We start from the raw sequence: 21,547 nt of genomic DNA on the forward strand, positions 1-21,547 counted from the left end.
TTTCTTATAACTCACATGTGTGTAGGTGTCCATATGTAGATATAATCCCCATTACCTACACACTAATGTAATAGTGAAGGTAGAGAGAAGGATGAACTCAACCAACATGGGTCAATCTTGATGTGAAATTTCTCACTATAAAGTGGAGTGAATACTAGTTTGAGGACATGTGAAATGAAAAATACATCTAAATGGACTAGAAATGATGTTTCAAATGATCCATTTATCTTAACAATGAGTACGCACAATGTTAGGATGTTATTTAATCTCTCTTTAGAAAAAAAGAATAGCATTAAGAAGTCAAGCAACAAAAGTATGCAATTTATCGTCTCTTTTCACCATATAAAAAACATAAAACTATAGTGGTTCTAGAAACAACACATGATGTGATAGTATGTCAAGAGGAGAAACTACCACTACTCATTTGTCTTACATAAATTATTGATAAAAACTTTTTGGGCCATGAAGCGCACAAAAAGTTGTAGCTTTACTTCAAAAATTGGAACACAACATATTCATACAAGGCTTCTTCATCTACAAGTGGGAAAACCACTAATGATGTATCCATTTGATTTGTACCATGATTGTCGACAATTGTCAACACACTCAATGTACGGAGATCCATTTAAACTCATTCTTGAACATAGGCATCCATACACATTCTTTAGTATGATAAAAGAAAGTTATTATGTTAAGAATGAGGTCCAATTTATCAAGGTACATATTCATCATTGTGGTAAAAAGACTTTGTCTTGTCCACTACTAAGAAAGTCAACGAAGAAGCCTAAGTGGATTTTAATGCGATAGAAACAATGTGTGAATGATTCAAAAGCCAAAGGTGTACATGGTGGCTTTGTAATGGTAGGACCTCCGCTGATTTGAAATAGTAAAAAGGGGTTCATCATCAACCATAATAAAAAAAGAACACTTTGAAATGATTTATCATTCACAACACAATATCAAATATAAACTTGTAAACATGCTTAAGGTGAAGTGAGATCATCATGAGGCAAGCCCCCAATAATTATGAAATTAAGTAAGAGGAAAACTATCTACCTCAAAACTAATCCACCCACCATTACAAAAGAGAGTTAACTTTTCTTGATATATGCTCTTAGTCCGAATTCTCACAATGAGCTTACAATGAAGTGAGGGCGTCCCTAAGCTACAATACCCACCATTGACACCAAATGAAATTCATGGTAGAAACAAATGATATGGAACTTATCTCTTAAGGGAACTCTAAATGAGTAATTAATACATTGCACTAGTGTAAACATGTGAAAAATTCTTACTATCAGCATGTGTACTTGATTTAAATTTTATGATTAGGAAACCATGTTTATCTTTCTTTTTGATAGTGTTTAAAACTTCTCATCCACCCGTGTGACAAAAGGCAATCCTCATGAACCATATCTTTCTTTTTGAGACTCTTTAAGACTCCTTATCCACCCATGTGACAAAAAGTAATCTTCATGAACTATAACTAGCAAGGTATCAATCGACAACACTCATATTATCACTGTAATTGCTGAATAGAAAGTTTAAATATAGGGTGCCTTACTATGGGTACAAGCATTTTTCCCTAATTAGAAGAGATGTTTCGACCTTGACTATTTTTCCTATTTCTCTACAATTTTTGTTTGTGAAATCTTGACTTTCAAAATTCCACTATGTTGTTTTCCAACTTGAGCCTTAAAAAAAAGGCACTAAAGGCCGACTTTTTGTGTCACCGAATGGCACCGATGCCAAAGCTTATCACACGAAACAACAAATTGAATGCCTGGGGGAATTTGCATACATGCACAAGTAACAAGTACTCTTGAAATCAAGAAAACTGTAACTATGCTGAAAAAAGATTACAGTCACACAAACAAAGTCCTTGTTCCAAGGTTCGGGAAAAGATAGGTCCGACTTAGCCCAGAACTTGTTCAAACTTGTGCAGAGCTTGCTCAAATTTGTGGGAGAAGGAAAAGAATCGTCTTCAAAATTTTCAAGTTTCACGAATATTTCGTAAAATTTAAAGAGGAATGCCTCCTCAAATGCTCAATTCCCATTCAAATTACAATAATAAGGTTCTCAATCCGGTTCAATATAATGTATTCCCTAACACTGCTTTGTTAAGTAATACTAATAATCAATTCCTCGCAAAAAGAAAAAGAGAAGTTATAGCTGTGTTGTTTTTCATCCCAATTAGGTTTTGCCTTATTAAACAATGCCAGGGATATGGGATCAAACTATAGGAGCAAGGTGTAAAAATCATTAATGCCGTTCAAACTTGGTTGGCCGTGGTAAATACAAACTTAGAAACCGTGGCATGTGGACATTGGAAAGTACCTGCGGTAACAGTCGGTACTACATAGTCTGCACCACTAAGAAAGTGCCGGACTTTATACACACCACCGAAATAAAATAGATGTTTTACACAAAGTGGCAATAAAAAAGTAGGCATTGGCAGGCGGGACGTGGAGCCCACTGATTGGATATACCCCAATGATATCGTCAGTTGAGAAGGTTGGTGTGGATGGCAGCAAAAAGCAGATGTGATTAGCTCCACGTCGCCAGCTAGCAAGAGGCTGCGCGTCGCTGCATGTCTTCGACGAAAAGTCGATAGCTGGAGTAGGACGAGCCGAACGGAGGCGAGAGGGCGGAGAGGGCGGCCTTCCGGAGCGCGCCCAGGCGTGCACGGAGGGTCGACGCAACCTGCGAATTGCCCAGCATAGAGCAAATTTGAAATTTCACGGTGGCGGCTGAGGCAGTGGCGGGCATGCGCAGCCCAACTTGCCAGACGTTGGCGACGTAGTGGGCGTTCATGCGCTGCTCAGCGAAGCCGCCCGGCTTGGCGAGGACGGGCACCCCCGCGGAGAGGCTTTCAACCAGAGAGTTCCAGCCGCAGTGTGTGAGGAAGGCGCCCACAGAGGGGTTAGTGAGGACGGCGAGCTGAGGAGCCCAGGAGACGAGAAGCCCGCGGCGGCTAGCGGTTCCGGAAGCTGCTTCCGTAGCTAGTTTCCGTCGGAGCTGGGAGAGGGCGGCACCACCCTGGTCTGGCCGGACGGCCCATAGAAAGGGGGCGCCGCTCTCTTCAATGCCCCGAATGAGGTCCACCAGCTCGTCTTCGGACATGTTGACAAGACTACCGAAAGAAATGTAGAGAACGGAGGATTTTTCATGCTGGGCAAGCCACTCTTCGCAGCCCTCTTCGGCCCAAAGGCTAGGCCCGGCAGCGCCCCCGCCCAGGCAGCCCTCCCCTTTAAGCACGGACTCCGGGAGAAGAGGGCCGATGGGCAGAAAGTTAGGCACCTCTTTTCGGAAGGTGCGCACTGCCTCGCTCTCGAGCTCTGCAAAGTTGTTGCCCAGATTCCATGCCGCCTCCTCGGGCCGCCTCATGCACAGCCTCAAATGCCACTGGAACAAGAAATTGGTGCTGTCCTCCACCAAAAAGAATGACACGTAGTCCTCCAACTTCATGGGCGCTACCCCCGGTATGCACGTAATCACATTGGATGCCTTTCCCTTATCTGCAAAAAAGAAAAGAAAAAGAAGAACATTAAATTATAATCTATCTTAGTTGGCAGGATTTCCTACAGGAACCCCTCCCTTACTTGGCTTCATTGGAGACTAGAGCATGTGGAGTAGTCACATATAAAATAAGTAACAAAGAATTCGTCGCTTCTAAACATAGAGAAAACCTCGAGTGCCTAGCAGGATTAAGGTGTAACAGGAGAATGTACTGAAATGGACACTGCAAGTGAAATCAGTATTGCAACTGAAACAAACCCACTACTACAGTGTGTATCACAACACGCTGGCACGAATGACAACACTGTATCACAACACGCGGGCACCAAATGGATATGTGCAGTGCTCGATAAAAACATCTATTACATATTAACCATGGACAACCAAGGCACAAGGAGATGCACAAGGAGATGTCCATAGGCACAAGGAGAGGACAGAAAAAAAAATCTTGGATTTTTAAAAAATAAAATAAAATAATCTCTTCTATGGACCCTTTGTAAGACCCTTTGTAATCAATTTGATCTTTTGTATTCAGGCTTCCATTCCTGCGTTTTGCTTCAAAAAACACCTAAGCAAAACACCTGAGTTGAGTACTAGTATTTTTCAACCAATCAAAATACATTTTTTCAATCTTTTTCGTTTTTTATTCCAACTAAAATTAAAGAAAATTCATTCCTTAACAGTTATTCTTAAATTGTGGCCAGTAAAAATACTCAAGAATGACCTCTCTCTTTTTTCGAACATGGATGTGCACATCCATGTTCAAAAATACCCAAGAATGACTTCTCTTTTTTTTTGAACATGGACGTGTGCGATTGCACACGTCCGACAAGTAGTATTGAGAGGTGCTTGGAACTTCATGGTACATAAGGAGAGAGGCATAAGTTGTGGAGCAAGGAGTTGTTTCCCCACCGGGCACTGGAGCCCCATGGCCAAAGGCCTCTCGTGGCTGCCCACTGCCCAGGCTTCAGGAGTGTGTGTTTCAAACCACCTAGGAGTTACCAACACACCTTGAAATCCGATTCCTTGGGCAAGAAACAACCTCCACGCCTGCCAAAACCATCTGATCTTTTGCAAAACCAGTTTACGGTGCATTTTATGCAGTCCCACCGCCTGCTTGGCCTGCAACCTGAAGAGATGCATATGGCCCTTATTTTTGGCCTTCAATTTCCACCACCAGTGTGCCATAGCCTCCAAGATGGTTGAAGTTGAGGGAAATACTAAGATGCACTCAAGTCAATATTGCAAGACCCCTGTCTCAGCCCCTCTCTCTCTCTCTCTCTCTCTCTCTTTCAAAAGTGCTAGGACTACAGAATACATGAAGGAAAAGAAACCTTGAGTGCATATTCAAATAAGGTAGAATCAAGACGGTGGAGGCTAATTACAACGATATTCGGAATTAGGTGTTTTGCAATAACTTTTTTAATTTAAAGAAAAAACTCAGGAAGGTCCAGAATTGGAGGTTAGAGCAGCTCGAAATGTACTTCAAGTTGAGCAAACTTACCCTTGAGGGGAATGTAGCCTTCGGAGATGAGAGTAGACTGGAAGTGATAAGCAAGGTTGGCGTGAACGGGGGTAGTCCACAGGGCGACCCTTGGCAGAGAAAACTGGTCAGCAACTTCTTGCATCCAAGAGCAGAAAGAATCAGCAATGATGCATGTAACGGGAGGCCCGGACCCGCCCATAATTTTCCTCACAAGTTTAGCAAAAGGCCCGGGCAGCGCCAGAATGGCGGCGGTGACCTCTATGACGTTCTCATTGAAGCGGCCGTGGGAGGCCGGGAGCCCATCCGGCAGGTGCTCGAAGCGGAGGTTAGGCACCTTCAGCAGGTCATTGGAAGTCCCGTTACGGAACATGCGCTGATGATTGTGGTCTGTATTTACGAAGGTTATGAAGAAACCGTCGGCGAGAAGCCTCTTGGCAAGCTGCATCATGGGGTTGATGTGGCCCTGGGCGGGGTAAGGGAACATCACTGCATGAGGCTGGCTATTGCTTTCCATGCTGCTAGCAAGCAAGAGGAAGTAGAGAGACAGACAGAGAGAGAGAGAGAGAGAGAGAGAGAGAGGCACAAAAGATCTGTATAGAACGATTGCCTTTGTTGAGAAGAATAGTAGGGGCGAGAGAGAGAGAGAGACAGACAGACAGACAGAGTGAGAGATGCTCAGGGATGTAAGGCTAGAGAGAGATGCTCTGTCGTCTAGAGAGAGAGAGCCTAGAACCGATGTCTCTGCGCGTGTGTGTACCTTGTGAGTGCGAGAATTGAAAAATTGTGCGGCTTTTTTAAGTAGGGCTACACATGCCGCCCCCCGCGACGGCCTCCTTACGGGACTTTTTCCAGCCCTGCCCCTAGATTTATTTATTAGGTACGCAAACGCCCACCAAGAAATACACCTAACCTGCGGCCGGCATGAAATCATCAATTCGAAAAACTCATATATTTTTCAAATCCATTTTAAGCATTTGTGGAGATGCCAAGTGGCACAAAACTTATGGTGTGCTCCGAGTACTCGTAATGCATGCACTCTTAACCATCCAAATAAAGTGACCCCTAGCCCTCGTGGAGTTTGTCTTTTTGGTTCTGCTAGGATGACTCATTTGCTCGTCATAGAGCATGCTAATTTGCTCGTCATCGTGCATGCTAGGATAAACTCATTTGCTCGTCATAGTGCACTCACAAGTTTGGAGATCATGAGTCCCAATGATATGGGTTCGATTCTCCCTGTGCTAGTGTGTGAGTAGAGTAGTACTTTCAAATTCAAGTCAAGTTTTTTTTTAAAGGAAAAAAAAGGAAAAGTCATTAGTTCAACTAAAAATATATATATTCTTTTTTGCATGACTTCATGGTGTGTAAATGAGCATTTAGGGCTAGGTACAAATGACTCTATTTAGCTTGTAGATCTTGAAAAGGGATTAAAGGATATTACTTGGTTTGGTGTCCACATTTCAATCACATATGTTATCATTGATAATATGCAAGAGGACACTCAAACTTAAATTTACTCTAGTTTTAGATTTGTAAGAGTGTTGGTTAGGTTTTCTTTAATATAGCTAGCAATTTTGCTATCAAAATCTGTTTACTATTTTCACATCAAGACTAGTCCCATATTGTACGAGATTCACTTCACTCTTTTCCTTTAAAAAGGGACATTAGACATGCGTTATAGACATCTCTCCCACCCAACATCAAACATCCACCGGGGATGAGCACACCTTTAATCAATTGAGCATCAAATTTGTAATGCCCAGAACTTCCAAGAGGTCATCATCCTCCTCTTGTTCACCTAGATTATGATTAATCACTTAATACTCTCTAAACATCATTCTATGTGTCATGTAACTAGGGGAATAGTGGCATTCTACAACATCTCATATTGAATGCATTATAAGATGTCATTCTTTCATGTGATCTCACAAGTTATATATCAAAGAGGAGAAAATTATCTTATATAAAAACTCAATTTTAATGCAAAGAGGAGCAACCCATGTGGACAATAACTGAATCTTCTACAACCTACTGAAAGTGACATAGCACACAAATGTATGCAAAATTTGCTCTTTTTTAGTAAATTAATTTTATTAAAAGTAGATTAATATTATTAAATTATGATGTGCTTCCATGTTTTCTAACATATATTCACCGAAATTTAAATGACCATAACTAAGACTTATGTGCATGATCAATTTTAATTATTGTATCTCTCCATATATTCACTTCATAAATATTTAAGAGTGCAAATCAAACACATATCTTCAAATTTTGTAAGAGATCGTTTCAAAACTTTTTGCAAACCATTAAAAAGTTAAATAAGTCTCCCTTTCATACTTGCCACTTGATATGAAATTTGAGTCATTGCATAACTAGGTTTACATGGCTATATAAAAAGGTGCATGACAAAGGTTGCATATTAAGTGGAGTATGTACCCATTAATTTTTTTCACAAGAAAACTCTTAGTAGTATTGCATCCTAAAGTTCATGATGGCATTACAACGATTGCATAGAATGTGGAGTCATGCATGTATATCAATCCATTTCATGTATAAGTGCATGGTTAAGCACTTGAAGGCACTCAAATAATGCATGCAACAAGGTGTCATTTTGAAATCTCCAAAAGGCCTTCATAATTTATCCAAGCTAGCTCAAACACGATATGTGGATAGTGCTATACTTTCTTTCCCTATCACATTTATACACATTTGTATCTTCAAAATTTATGAAAGCTCTTTATAGGGCGAGTTTTAGACACGTGTCAAAGGGAAGGCAAACACTTGCAAAAGAGTGTGATATATTGCCTTATAATATGAGTAACTTGATACTCTCTCTCTCTCTCTCTCTCTCTCTCTCTCTCTCTCTCTCTCTAGAATTCTTTCATTAATGATGTCATCATGAAAGCATAATGATGTAGCTTATGTTTTCTAATTATAGACTTGGTACACTGCTTCACAATTTATACTTGAGCTCAGCATGATGTACATATGAGCTCATAAGAAAATTATGAAGAAGTCCAAAAAAAGAACCTTCTTCCCCACACTTTTGTGTCACCCACATGGGCCAATGCCTAGCTTCCTACATGCCACATTTTCCACCCTACACGCATTTCTTTTCAAACAATTACAATGATTTGATTTTAGATGAGGACAAACAAGAATTGAGGAGAAAGAATTGTCTCATACACCTAGACAAAATTGGCCATTTCATTTATAAAGGCAAGAGATTGAATACTCTAGATAACATCTAATGCCAAGTCTCAAACATCCTTAGTTGATTGTAATGACATCATCATGCACTCACCATTTCAACCTCATCAAATCTCATTTTTTTATTATGTAATAATCAATAATATTTCATATTAAATCTTGTTGATAAATTAACTTTACATGTATGAATGCTTAGGCCTCAGTCTCTTTGCCCTTCTTTTTAGAAACTATTCTATTAATGTTATATAAATCCACAAAAAAAACTTTTATTTGTTTAAAAAATGAAAATGCATAGCTCATGTTTGCATCCACGCACATTACTATAATGAGGATAAATAAATACACGCATGTAGTTTTTGACTTTTCTTCTTATGATTTCTCATTGGACATGAGATGAGAAAAGAGGAAACAATTTGTCCTCCTTTTATTTTATGGTGAACTCACAACATCATAACATCTAAGGGCACACCTAAGATGCACACAATTGATGGGTAAAGGTGGAGATGATTATTAAAAGTAAGAATACTTCAAGTCCATGCAATGTGTCAATCGAGTACAAAGATGACTCTAGGTTATTATATTTCCTCTATCCATTTCTTTCAATAAAAAAAGAAACATTATCTACTCCATTTCTAGGAAAATAAACTAGCATTGTCTTTAACATTGTGCTTCGAATTAATGCCTTTTAGCAATGCTTCAAATTAATGCCCTTTAGCATTGTTTTGAAATTATGCTTCAATAAAATCATGAAACTAGCAAAAGGTTTCCTAAGAAAATAGTATATTTGAAGGTAAACATACCACCTCCAAGTCAGACATGATTCCTTAGAATATAATCCTAGTTGGGCCATATAAACATTGATTGCAATCAACCTACTCCCAAGTTTGATAGGCTAGGTTAGCAAGTAGTCTTAACCCTCACCAAATCTTCTATTCTAAACTATATCCAATGGGTTTAGAAAAAGTTCTTTAAAGAAACAGAATTGAAGAAAAAGAGCATTTAATCCTCTTACTTTTAAAAACATGATAAAACTAGTTAAATATGATTGGATTACATGCAAGTAGCACATATAGGTTACTTTTAAACATGATAAAACTAGTTAAATATGATTGGATTACAGCAAGTAGCACATATAGGTTAATGAATAAAATGTAAATTAGCATGTAAATTCAAGAAGTTTTTTTGTTAAACCCAACCATTAAGAAATAAACTTGCAAATTATACATAGTTGAAAAAAAACAAGCGTATAGGCACATTACATTCCTAGGGGCCAAGAAAGTATGTATTTGTTACAAAAAAGGTTAAAAAGTTACAAGCCATGGAGTGAAAACATGGAAATTTCTATACCATAATTTTGAAATGCACTATTACACATGTGATTGTATGGTGTGTGAGTGTTGACCAAAATAGTGGAAAAGGGAGTGCCACATGGATGATTATGTGTAAATTGGGATAAGGCTAGAAGTCCTATATCATTGTATGGTTCATTTGTGAATGCAATAGAGATCTTGTGTTGAGTGTGCAATCTCTCTCTCTCTCTCTCTCTCTCTCTCTCTCTCTCTCTCTCTCTCTCTCTCTAGTCATGGAGTTTTTAGTGTGGTATAACCCACCTTAATCTTATACTTAATCTTGTGTCTATCACCATGATCAATCCTATATTAGGATTGTCAACATGGTATCAGAGCTTGGGTGGGCTCTTGGTCATGGTGAATATTTATGTATAGTTTTCTTGGTTATGAGGTTATTTGATTAAGCATTATTTTTAGTTATTATGGAAAAAATTAGCACACTCATTGTTACTAGTATTTCATTTGGAGAGAGATTATGCTCATGGAGATTATAGTGCTACCCATGAAAGCTGAAAATGGAAATTTCAACAAGTATGAAGGCTTTCTTCCGTGTCAACAAGGAAGCTGCTGCCAAGGAGACAAAGGGGTCTCAAGAAGTTGGTTTTGTGAGTTTTACCTCAATAATTTTTTGGTTTGAGCATGAGAGATTGCTCATGTTGAGAAGGGTTGAGTACTATGTGTGGGATTTGTGAATCCCATGGCTCTTGCATTTGGGCAAGGAGCGTATAATTGAAGGTGTGTGCTTGTCATCTTTGGCATAACAAATTGTAAGGGCATGGCTTGCAGAATCGCTCATAGATAATGGGCAAATATGATGGAAGCACTTGGGCTTTCACAATGGTTATATGCGGCTTGGTTTCTTGTGGGAAACTGCCCTAGAGCACCCCTAGATGCATGGACAAGAAAGGAGGCATGCAACTAGTACAGCTTGATTAAAAGCTTGCAATAGCCCAAGTCATTGGCTACGTTATAATCTTAAGAGGAGAGGTCAAAGCAAAACTGGAGTCACAAAGCAAAGAGAGAGCTATATAAGGAAGTTATAAGAAGCTCAATAATGATCATGTTGATGGTCATCATCATCGAAGCCTTAAGAAAGAGGTTGCGAAGGCAAGACTTTGTAGCAAATGGGTTGCAGAGACAAGGATTGGATCATACAAGCAAATGTGGAGATAGGGCTATAGTAGAAGATAACGGCTGAAAGTTGCAGAGAGATGTTATATGCACATTATGTGTGCATATACTAGGAGGCTAACCCACATTAGGCTTGTGAGCATGGGAGCATGGGAACAAGCTTTGGGTTAGAACTAACCTTAAGGGTTAAGGTTAGGGTCAGGCATCCAAGGGTTACACATGGGAAATGGAGAGTCAAGAGTCACTTCAGGCCCTCCTATATAATAGGGGCATGGGGCACACTCAAGGGAGGCTAAGGCTATGTTATATTGAGGCTAGGTTATGATATGATGTTCTCTTGTATAGAGGATTATATCTACTCACCTACCGTTTCACACTATAGCTACATGCTACTGGATTGGAGTTATACCTCTTGATGGTATGGGACATCAAGATAAAGGTATGATGTACCTCATTATAATTCATGTGTGCATCCCTTGGACTGGGGGGTGGTCAGGTGTGGATGAATTTATGCGTGATTTATGCATGTTTATGCATAACAATTATCTAGAGAGATCTTAGGGTTTTAATAGTGGTATCAGAGCAATCTCTAGTTAATTGTTGTTGATTTTTCTTTCTTATTGTAATTTTTGATATTTTTTGAAGTAAATTTTAATATTTACTAAATAAAAATGTTATTTTGTTGATTTGTTTTGATGATTTTGCACGTGGATCGTCGATATGGTGGTTGGAATGCGTGTTTCTTCTATTTAATGGATGAATCGATGTTGCGGGAGAATTCCGTGAGTTTAATGCTATTTTTTTCTTTTTGTGGTTTAAAATAAGCATTAATGGAAATTTTTACGAAAAACCGCATATTTTACTGTGGATAATTTTGGTAGAACGGATTCCCTGAATTTCTATAAATTTTAGGAAATATTTCTAAAATTTTAAAAGTTTTTAGAGCATTTTTATGGTTAAAAATGTATTTTTAATGCATTTTTACGAGTTTTTCACGGATATTCTTTCAATTTTCTACCAAATTTCTGCTAAAATGGAGAGTGGGGTACTCAATTAATGCATGGAATGCTCTCCCGTGTCCTCTTTGCCTCTCAATTATAAATTTTTCTTCTTTTCTTCTCTTGGGCGTGTGAATGCCTCTTATTAGGCACAAATGGATTAAATTTTAATCACTAAAAAACTCATTCATCTCTATGGATTCATGGGATGGGCGAAGATATCTTTCCTTCATGGCCTGCTTGATGTCTTCCCATGTTTGTGAATGCTCAGTGACTCCCTTGTCACACGGCACCACTGTTTCCACCAGAGTTTAGCATCTCGAATGAGGCAAAATCGTGCAAGCATAGACTGATTTGCTACTCCAGTACCAGCAGTAGAGAAATAATCGTCCATCGCTTCAATCCAGACCCTAGCATCCTTCTTAATCTTTGAACCTTCTCCTTTAAAGAGGGAGGTTGCATTTTCTTGAGCAGGAGCTTCTTCTCCTGGATAAGTGTAAAGCGCATTGGGAAGTCGAGGGCTAATCATCCTGGCCATCATTGGTAAAAAAACATTGAAATCATTATATTTCCAAATATTTACAGACGAGTTTTATTACAAAGATTTGAGACTAATATAATTAGTCTTATTTGCCATCAAGGAAACTTCCTAATCTTGACTATGACATAAGGGTAGAGCGGTCCACATAGGTGAAGTATGGGGGGTCCGCTGTAGTTCCTAAGACTCAAAAAACTGATGGTAAGGGTGGTAGACTCTCGATTGGGGTAGGTCCAAACATAGCTACTCTATCAGCAGGTAAGATCTGCATCACTCGATCATACACCTAACAATCCTGAGGTATGCGAATCCCATCTATAGTCACAGAGGTGTCATCCCTAAGAGTACCTAACGAACCAAAATAAACGGATCATCTTAAACTTTTCAATCTAATGAATCTGCTTTAGGTCGGTGGTGGTAAGGTTCCTAATTCGATCCGCTCAGATAAAGAAATATCTTGGCCTGCGACTCCAGAAATCTCTACCCCATCCTCTTTTGATATCCTCTTTTGATATATGAGAGAAATGGGGGAGGGACATCTTCTCTAGTATCTGCACCATGGTGTCACAGAACTCAAAATTTGAGGAGTGACTAGCAGTCTCGAAGATGCATTGGAAAACTAGAAACTTCGAGTAGGCATCTGAAGTCCTCTTCCTACAATTATTCAAACATCAATTCAACTTGTTTTTAGTAAGATATTTTTATTAATTAGCATTATGTTAGGTAAAACATACATTGTAAACACTCCTTAAATGGCAAGTCCTAGGAGCTAAGATCGGCTTTGATACCAATTGTAAGGTTCCCCCCTTCCAAAATAGGGGAAACACTTAAGATAGTCCACTAAGTCTTAACTTAGAGAAAATTTCCTATTCATCGACACCTTGACCATGCAGAGATTCAAGGATACGTTTCACAGGTAAGACCTAGTCCTATCCCGTAGTAGGGGAAGCGTGATCTTCTAAAAATCAAATCACCCACATAGGGTAATTGATCATAAATTGGGCAACTACTAGTCTTGATTTCTAGAGACAACACTTTTTTTCTCATCCATGCAAGGCACAGCCGCGCTGGCCTAGTCTTCTAGAATGAATTGCCAGAGAACTTATTTATTTAGCGTAGGGCTTTCACTTAATCTGTTGGAAAGCTACCCGACTAATCGAGTCCACCCGTCCGTAGGATGGTGCCATAGGGGCATTCCATCCTCCCACTTTCCACGCTACTCATGCATCAATTTTGTTTTAATTCTACCACATTGTTTGACATAAACAAACATGTTCCTTAATTAAGGCCCTTTTCACAAGGTTTGTTAAAACAGCCTTTTTCCACAGTACAATAATGCCAAAGACAAGAATTAAAAAAAAAATTTATACACATGAATCAATTCCATACAAGCGAAACTGGCTCTCTTATTCTTTTCCTTTATACTGTGCCGATGATCTAGAATTCGGCCTTCCAGCCTCTACATGCTTCTTCTCTTTAATGATCAACATTGACACCAAATTTGTGAAGTTGGGAATGTTCTCTCGAGTGTGAATAGACATCTTGAACTCCTTGTATTGTGGCCCGAGACCACGCAGACACACTTCCACCTTACCATCACCAACAGAAACACCAATTGATGCAAGGGATTCCACAATGCCCTTTATCTTCAAAGCATAATCATTCAGAGACATATTCTTCTTTTCCATAGTATGAAGCTCACTCTTCAACTAAATTTGTCGTGCCTTGGTGTTGGTTTCATACGGCTTCATCAAGGTGTCCCATGCATCCTTAGATGACTTGGCATCCTGTATATGCCCATTCATAATATTATGTATACTGATAGAAAGCCAATACATGACTTTACTTCCTCCTTGATTCTAATCCTTGAACTCTTTTATATCTACAGCAGTTGGATTAATCTCCAGTATTTCCCAGTGCCTCCTCATGTTCACCTTCAATGTAGTCCCAGTAACCTTTTCCCATCAGGAAATTGGTCAATCTAAACCTCCAAGCATGGAAATTGTTCTTGTCAAGCTTCTTTGTAACAATCTGGTTTGTTTCATCATTCAACATCTTGTCTGCAACACAAATTTACCAAAAAATAGCACTCTTGTTTGACCTACACAAGCTGTTGTATTCTCTACACAACAGTACTATATTACACCCAAACTGTCACAACCAGTGAACTCAATTTGCATACATACACCCAATGGAAATTTTGAGACCTCTTTGTAGTACACAACACAATGTCTGAACAACCAATCGCCCTTCCTGCAATTCCAAAAACAGAGTTTAGTAGAGAATCAAAGCTTACCTGTAGTGCCTATAAACGATGCGAACTAAAAAAACGGAGGCCTAGATGCGCCCAAAACATGTTTTCGGCCTTTGAAATGGATAGCAATGAACAAAATATTTCCATGTATCTCTTCTCCTATGAAGGAAGATCCTCAATCAGAGTTCATTTTCTAGTGCCTCTCGAAGAGCTCCCGACACAAGGGTGTAGTAGCCAACACAAAGGGGGAAGAGTAGATGAAGCTCTTACCCTCGTACCGCTTCCTGTGCTTCTCTTCCTTGCCGCTTAGCCCTTAGCAGGAACCAGGCTTTGATACCATGACAATATGTAGGGGAGAAGAGAGTTTGAGCTCTTGCAAGCACACACACACTCACACAAACCCTAGAAGAGAACACAAACCCTAGAAGAGAACAGACAAGGTGAGAGGTTGAAAATTCTTCTTCTTCTTTACACAACAAAAGAGGTTTACAAAGAAGATAAAGTGACTAATACACATAATAGAGTATGTACAAGTAGTCCATAATGTGAGCACACTAAGAGGAGTGGATAGGTGTGGACTAGTCAGTGTAGTCCAGCAGTTGTAGAGTCTGTGGGGCGAAGATATATCAGTGCCAGACTACCGAACCTACCACCAGTGATATAAATATCGAATGGTTATGCATGCGCCTCGTGAAGAGCGTCAGCTCATGTTGAGCAAAAAATGTATGGAAGGGGAATGGTAGTGATGCCATTCTCCCCTCAAATCATTCTTACTAAGTGAGAATGACAGTGGTGCCTCTCCCCTCATGCCATTTTTACCAAGGGAGAATTGGATTCTTATTAAGGGATAATGTCAAGGATAATTGCACCACTATCATTCTCTCTTAGTAAGGATACCATTATCCCTTGGTAAGAATGGTATGAGGGGAGAATGGCAGTGGTGCCATTCCTTCTTGGTATGAATGGTCTGAGGAGATAATGGCACCACTACCATTCTACCTTCCAAGCAATGTAATGTGTGGAAGAGTGGCTCCACTATCATTCTCTCTTAGTAAGGATGGCATTATTCCTTGGTAAGATTGCTATGAGGGGAGAATAGCAGTGGTGTCATTCCTTCTTGGTAAGAATGGTTTGAGGAGAGAATGGCACCACTGCCATTCTACCTTCCAAGCAATGTAATGTGGAAAAGTGGCACCACTACCACTCTTCCCCAATCTATTACTAAGCAAAGGATTGACAGTGGTGCCATTCTCTTCTTGTGCCATTGGAATTCTTACGAATGGAGAATGGAAATGGTCTCATTATTCTTCTAATTTTTTTAAGATGTTAAGATTGCATGTATCTTATATCAGCTAGTGTATCTATGAGTAATGACTTTGCAACCAAGGATACACACATGGTCACATATCCTCTCAACATATATGAGAGGTGGATCAACATTTTGAAGGCAATAAAGGAGAGGAAACTTGGTGGGCAATTGCCAACCATAACTAATATGAGGTGCTATTGGGCTTGAGTGAAGAGAATATCAAGTGCATCCACGACGAAATCGAGGATGGAACCATTGTATTATTCTAGTCCAGACAAGATAGGAATGTTGTTGACATTACAGAGAGGGCAATGCCGATGAAGCAAGATAAGGTCATGCAAGAAGAATTGCTAAAGGTCTTCAATACAAAATGCTCATCGAAGGTGTCCAATCAATGGCGTGAGCTTGCAGAATATTATCAAATTGGAAAGGAACAATATGAGTGCTTGCATGCATGTTGTGAACCTTGGTTGAAGGCCAAACTACAAGTAGGAAAGGCAACCCTTGAGTTCCCTCCTATAGCTGTGAAATATGTGGAATGGATCATTAATGCAAGAGAAGGTATCTCTACCTCCAAATCTTGTTTTCCATGGAGGGTCTTCATGGTAAATATGGAGATGGAGGGTCAAGTGTTTCTTGCATGTCACTTCCATGGAGAGATTTCTCCAATTGGGTTATGTGTGCTTGACACCTCCATGAGTCCAGCCAATGATGTGGAATGGAATGAGGATAGGTTTGGAATGTTGATCAAGGGCTTGATGGAGGCTACATTAGCCCCAAAACAAATCATTCTACTATCTTTTATCAATTTGAGGCATTGATAAGTTTGGAAGATGTTGTAAGTAAACATGCAAGATGGCCAAGAGGATTTGTGGGAATAATCAATCCAGACAAGGCCCCCTTCATGGGAAAGACAGAGACATTCATTGTGCTTACCTTCTGTAGCCAAGAAGAAAGCTATGATAACGAAGATATGGAGGATGCACAAGGTCATCTAAAAGACAATGTCATAGGTGATTGCATCAACAAGTTATGTAGAGAAGATCAGCATGTTGTTGATATCTTCAGTGGTGGTGAGTGGGTTTCATTGAGGTCTTTGGCAAACCACATAAAAGTGGTTTCTTTAGTGACCAATAACCGTCAAGCCAAGGAGATGCAGAAAAATTGTGTGAATTTTATATCATAAGATCCAGAGCTTGAGGAGTGGACATGCATCAAGAAGGTTGATTCGCCTAAGGTTGTGGAAAAAAGAGGCAAATGAAGATTATGACCAAGAATCTCCACACCAAGTTACCCCTTGGAGCCTTTAACAAAAGAGCAACTTGCTAAAGTACCACAATTCACAAGCATTATAGACATTGAAGGTGCTCATGAATAGTTGATTGTTTATCCTTTAGGTTGTAATTTAGAAGTATTGGATTTTGTTTTTTTGTAACACAACTTTCACTATGGCACATTCATATCTTTGTATAAATCCTTTTATGTCTCTTAATTGATACAATATAATACATGTGAGTCTTTATTATGCTTAATTTGAGATAGTGGAATACTAACGACACTCCATTCATAAATGTCTTTTTTAAGTTGAGATATGTAAGTAAAAAATTGCAAGAAATATCTTATTTGTTTATACGTAGGAAATCTATATGAATGTGATAATGTATCATCCCTCCCCATTTTCTTAGTATCACTCTTTCCTCCTACATTACTATATACTGCAACTAATTTTCCAAGAAAGGGATGGTAGTGGTTTGGCATTTTGGTTCAGGGGAGAATGGCACCACTGCCATTCTCCCCAATGATAATGCAACCACTTCCTTTCTCATCTCAAACAAAAATATTCAATAGGGAATGGATCCTTTAATAAGATGACATTGTTATTTGGGATAGAATGGCACCACTAGCAGTCTCCCCAAAATGATAACGCACGAAACGAAACAAAACCATGCTTCATGCTTTCATTATAATCAAAGTAGAGAGAATGGCACCACTGCCATTCTTCCTTGCATTCAAGGAAGAATGGAAGTGGTTCCATTCTCCCCTTCAAGGTGAGTGATGGGAGGCCTTGAGAATGGCACCACTGCCATTCTTCCTTGAAATGTAAGGGAGAATGGCACGTCATGTCATTCTCCCCTTTAAGGTGATGGGAGGACTTGCGAATGGCACGTCATGTCATTCTCCCCTTTAAGGTGATGGGAGGACTTGCGAATGGCAGCCCCACTGCCATTCTTCCCTGATAGTAAGGGGGAATGGTAGTGGTGCCATTCTACCCCTCACGATGATGGGATGTGAGGCCTTGATAATGGCACCACTGCCATTCCTTCTTGAATGTAAGGGAGAATGGCATTGGTGCCATTCTCCCCATGAAGTGATAGGAGGCCTTGAGAATGGCACCACTACCACTCTTGATAGAATGTAAGGGAGAATGGCACCACTATCATTCTTCCTTGAATGTAAGGGGGAATGCCATGTCGTGCCATTCTCCCCTTCAAGGTGATGGAGGGACTTGAGAATGGCAGCCACTCCCATTCTTCCTTGAAAAAAGTAAGGGGGAATGGCAATGGTGCTTTTCTACCCCTCAAGATGATGGCATGTGAGGCCTTGAGAATGGCACTGGTGCCATTCTCCCCATGAAGTGATAGGAGGCCTTGTGAATGACACCATTGCCATTCTTCCTAGAATGTAAGGGAGAATGGCACCACTGCCATTCTTCCTTGAATGTAAGGGATGCCATTCTCCCCTTCAAGGTGATGGGAGGACTTAAGAATGGAAGCCACTATCATTCTTCCCTGAAAGTAAAGGGGAATGGTAGTGGTGCCATTCTACCCCTCAAGATGATGGGATGTGAGGCCTTGACAATGGCACCCCTAAAATCAAATTTCCCAATAGGATTAGAGAATACTACCATTGTCATTCTCCACAATGATAGAGGATCCTAAACGCTTCCATGCTAGTGGGGAAAAGTGGAGAATGACGATCTCTCTCAAAACCAAGTTAAGGATGGGAGAACAACACCCTGCCATTCTCTCCTATGATAGTGGACCAAACCGATGAAAGTCAAGGTAGATAATGAAGTGGTGCTATACATCCATTAAACCAAAATGTAGTGTAGATAGTTATGATAATAGAAAGTTGGTGATTATTTTTATGTGTGTATTTAACTAACTAGTGTGCGAGGAATGCTATTGATACAATAAACAGAGATGGAATGGGAGCTAAAAGTATAGGTCCAGATGATGTAGCAGTAAGGGGCTTACACAATGCGTGTAATTTGGAGAGTAGTGCCACTATAAGGATAGATGAAGAAAGATCTTTGGAGGAGTCGAGAGATAGCAATTTTGATGACAATTGAGATCCACCTCCAATTCCATTGCATTCTGATACGATAAGTATGTAATATTAGACCTAAATGGCTTACTATTGACACGTTGTTGGTCTAAGTCACAATACACCCCTCCATAATGTGTCGCAAACAGAAGATTTATGGTTCTTCATCCTGGATGCATTGAATTTCTAAAAGCCTTACTTGAAGGATTTAACGTTGGTACTTGGTCAACAACAGAAGAACACAATGTTCTTGAGATGATAGAAAACTTGTAACTCTATGCAAAGGAGAGCCTCCCATTTGTTTGTGATATGGAGTCAAGAAGGTTGCTACATAATGTTCTTGAGATGATAGAAAACTTGTAACTCTATGCAAAGGAGAGCCTCCCATTTGTTTGTGATATGGAGTCAAGAAGGTTGCTACACATACAGTAATTTGACCTGATAAGCTTGGTGTTAAGGCATAGTTTAAACCCTTGGCAAAAACCTCAAAAGTATTTGGATGTGATGCTAAAAGGACCTTACTTATTTATGACTCTCCTTACAAGGCTTGTCTCTGTCCGCCATCAAATTGCATATTTTCTCATACTTTTAATGTTCAAGATAGGGATGATACCCTACTTCTAAGGGAGTTCCTACCTTACTTGCTACATCTTAATGAAGCTAGTGATGTGCGCAATGTGATAAAGACTAACCGCCGGTATGGACAATTACCTGTGTCTGAAGGCCATTTTGATTGGGATAGTGTCAAAGAAGTTTTTGAGGAATGGGTTGAGCATAATCATCAATGGTCAACATCAAAGTATAGAACACGAATCCTTCCTATTGCATCCCAAACTAACCACAATGTGATAAAGGCTAACCGCCGGTATGGACAATTACCTGTGTCTGAAGGCCATGTTGATTGGGATAGTGTCAAAGAAGTTTTTGAGGAATGGGTTGAGCATAATCATCAATGGTCAACATCAAAGTATAGAAGAGGAATCCTTCCTATTGCATCCCAAACTAAGAAAGCCTCTAACCAATAAGAGAGATTTAGGTGGTGTAACATTTGGTCCTCCACTCAATTCATCACAGCTAAGACTTTTAAGGGATTCACCTCCAGTATCCAAGATGAAAGATATTCAAGCTATTCATCTGGCTCAGTAACTAGGATTCAAAGGAAAATTAAGGAAAATTTATCAAGCCACACACTGCTAAGGATTGCATAAAGTCCTTAAGGATTGCACATGGTTTCTTGTGGTATAAATATTGTATTCTTTTATCTATTTGTATCTCATATGTTTATTTGATGAGATGAATATGAGATCTTATTCTTGGTGCTACTTTTGGGATGATACTGATGTAAAGGGGTGGAGATTGACGTGTTTGAGTAGATATATATTGGCACGTAATCCACTTTGAATAACAACATTTCCTATTCCATTCATGCAAGTGTTTCAAATCCAGAGCATCAATTTTGAGGTCCGGGAGTCTACCATAATAAGCGTTGGACTTGGTCTTTTTTCACATAGTTTTATCAAGAGAGGGACAATCATCCTTCATTATGGAGGGGATAAATACTCATACAAATATTGAAAAAAGATGTGTAAAGTTAATCCAAGGATAAAGTCAATCCAAGGATAAAGAAGTATTCCATCTTAGAAGACCCTAAAGTCTCATCGAAGAAGGAGATGGTGTACATTGTTGGTGATGTTAGAAATGGCAATGTGGCAGGGTATATCAACAGTAGTAGAAGTTCAAGCATCAACCCAATGTATGTTATGTATTTTCTCCTGAGTTATCACCTTGGTCCATCTCTATGGATAATGTAGATATTGCAGAATATGGTTATATTTATGTTGAAACCATATATGATATTTGTATAGGTGATGAGCTATTCACAGACTATGAGTTTGATTAATTACATAACACTATGAATACTTTTTCATTCATTACCAGTAGATGTCTTTTTTGTGTATTGTGTGTACCAATGCAATCTTACACTTTGAATATAAATGCTTTTTTGTCCTTTCAACAAAATGTCTAATTGTGTGAGGAATACTTTGTTCATTGCAAACATTCAAGGTACTCATAAATAGTTCATTTTTTATTCTTCAAGTTGAAATTTAGAAGTTATGGATTATATTTTTTGTTAATACAACTTTGACTTTTGCACATTTATATCTCTATATAAATCCTTTGATGTCTTTTAATGTTACAATTGAAGACATGTGAATCTTTGTTATGTTTAATTTGAGACAGTGAAGTAATAACAAGACTCCATTCATAAATGTCTTTTTAAAATTGAGATATGAAAGTAATATTCCAATAAATATCTAGTTTGTTTCTACTTTGTGTCCTATTCTCGCCAAAATGATAATACACCAAACCAAACAAAACCATGCTTTCATTATAATCAAAGTAGGGAGAATGGCATAACTATAATT

At 39.2% G+C, this 21,547-nt stretch overlaps 1 protein-coding gene across 1 annotated transcript; it reads right to left on the bottom strand.

Annotated features, from left to right (window-relative positions):
• Positions 1–2,240: 2,240 nt before the first annotated feature.
• LOC147633269 (UDP-glycosyltransferase 85A3-like) lies at positions 2,241–5,534 on the bottom strand. The gene is made up of 2 exons (XM_086806301.1): positions 5,024–5,534; positions 2,241–3,518 (listed from the first exon to the last, which is right to left on the bottom strand). Exons 1-2 carry the CDS (start codon positions 5,517–5,519, stop codon positions 2,566–2,568), a joined length of 1,449 nt encoding a protein of 482 aa, XP_086662427.1. The 5' UTR covers positions 5,520–5,534; the 3' UTR covers positions 2,241–2,565.
• Positions 5,535–21,547: the final 16,013 nt, after the last annotated feature.

This window comes from Cibotium barometz, chromosome 12 (genome assembly GCF_041138505.1).
Source record: "Cibotium barometz isolate CiBa-2024 chromosome 12, ASM4113850v1, whole genome shotgun sequence".
Taxonomy (NCBI): Eukaryota; Viridiplantae; Streptophyta; class Polypodiopsida; order Cyatheales; family Cibotiaceae; genus Cibotium; species Cibotium barometz.

Bases quoted from the DNA above. Each gene is read 5' to 3' on its own strand.
- LOC147633269 (XM_086806301.1), bottom strand. From the start codon at position 5,519: ATGGAAAGCAATAGCCAGCCTCATGCAGTGATGTTCCCTTACCCCGCC. The intron at 3,519-5,023 runs GTAAGTTTGCTC...TCTTTTTTGCAG, and splicing joins AGGCTACATTCCCCTCAAGG to ATAAGGGAAAGGCATCCAAT.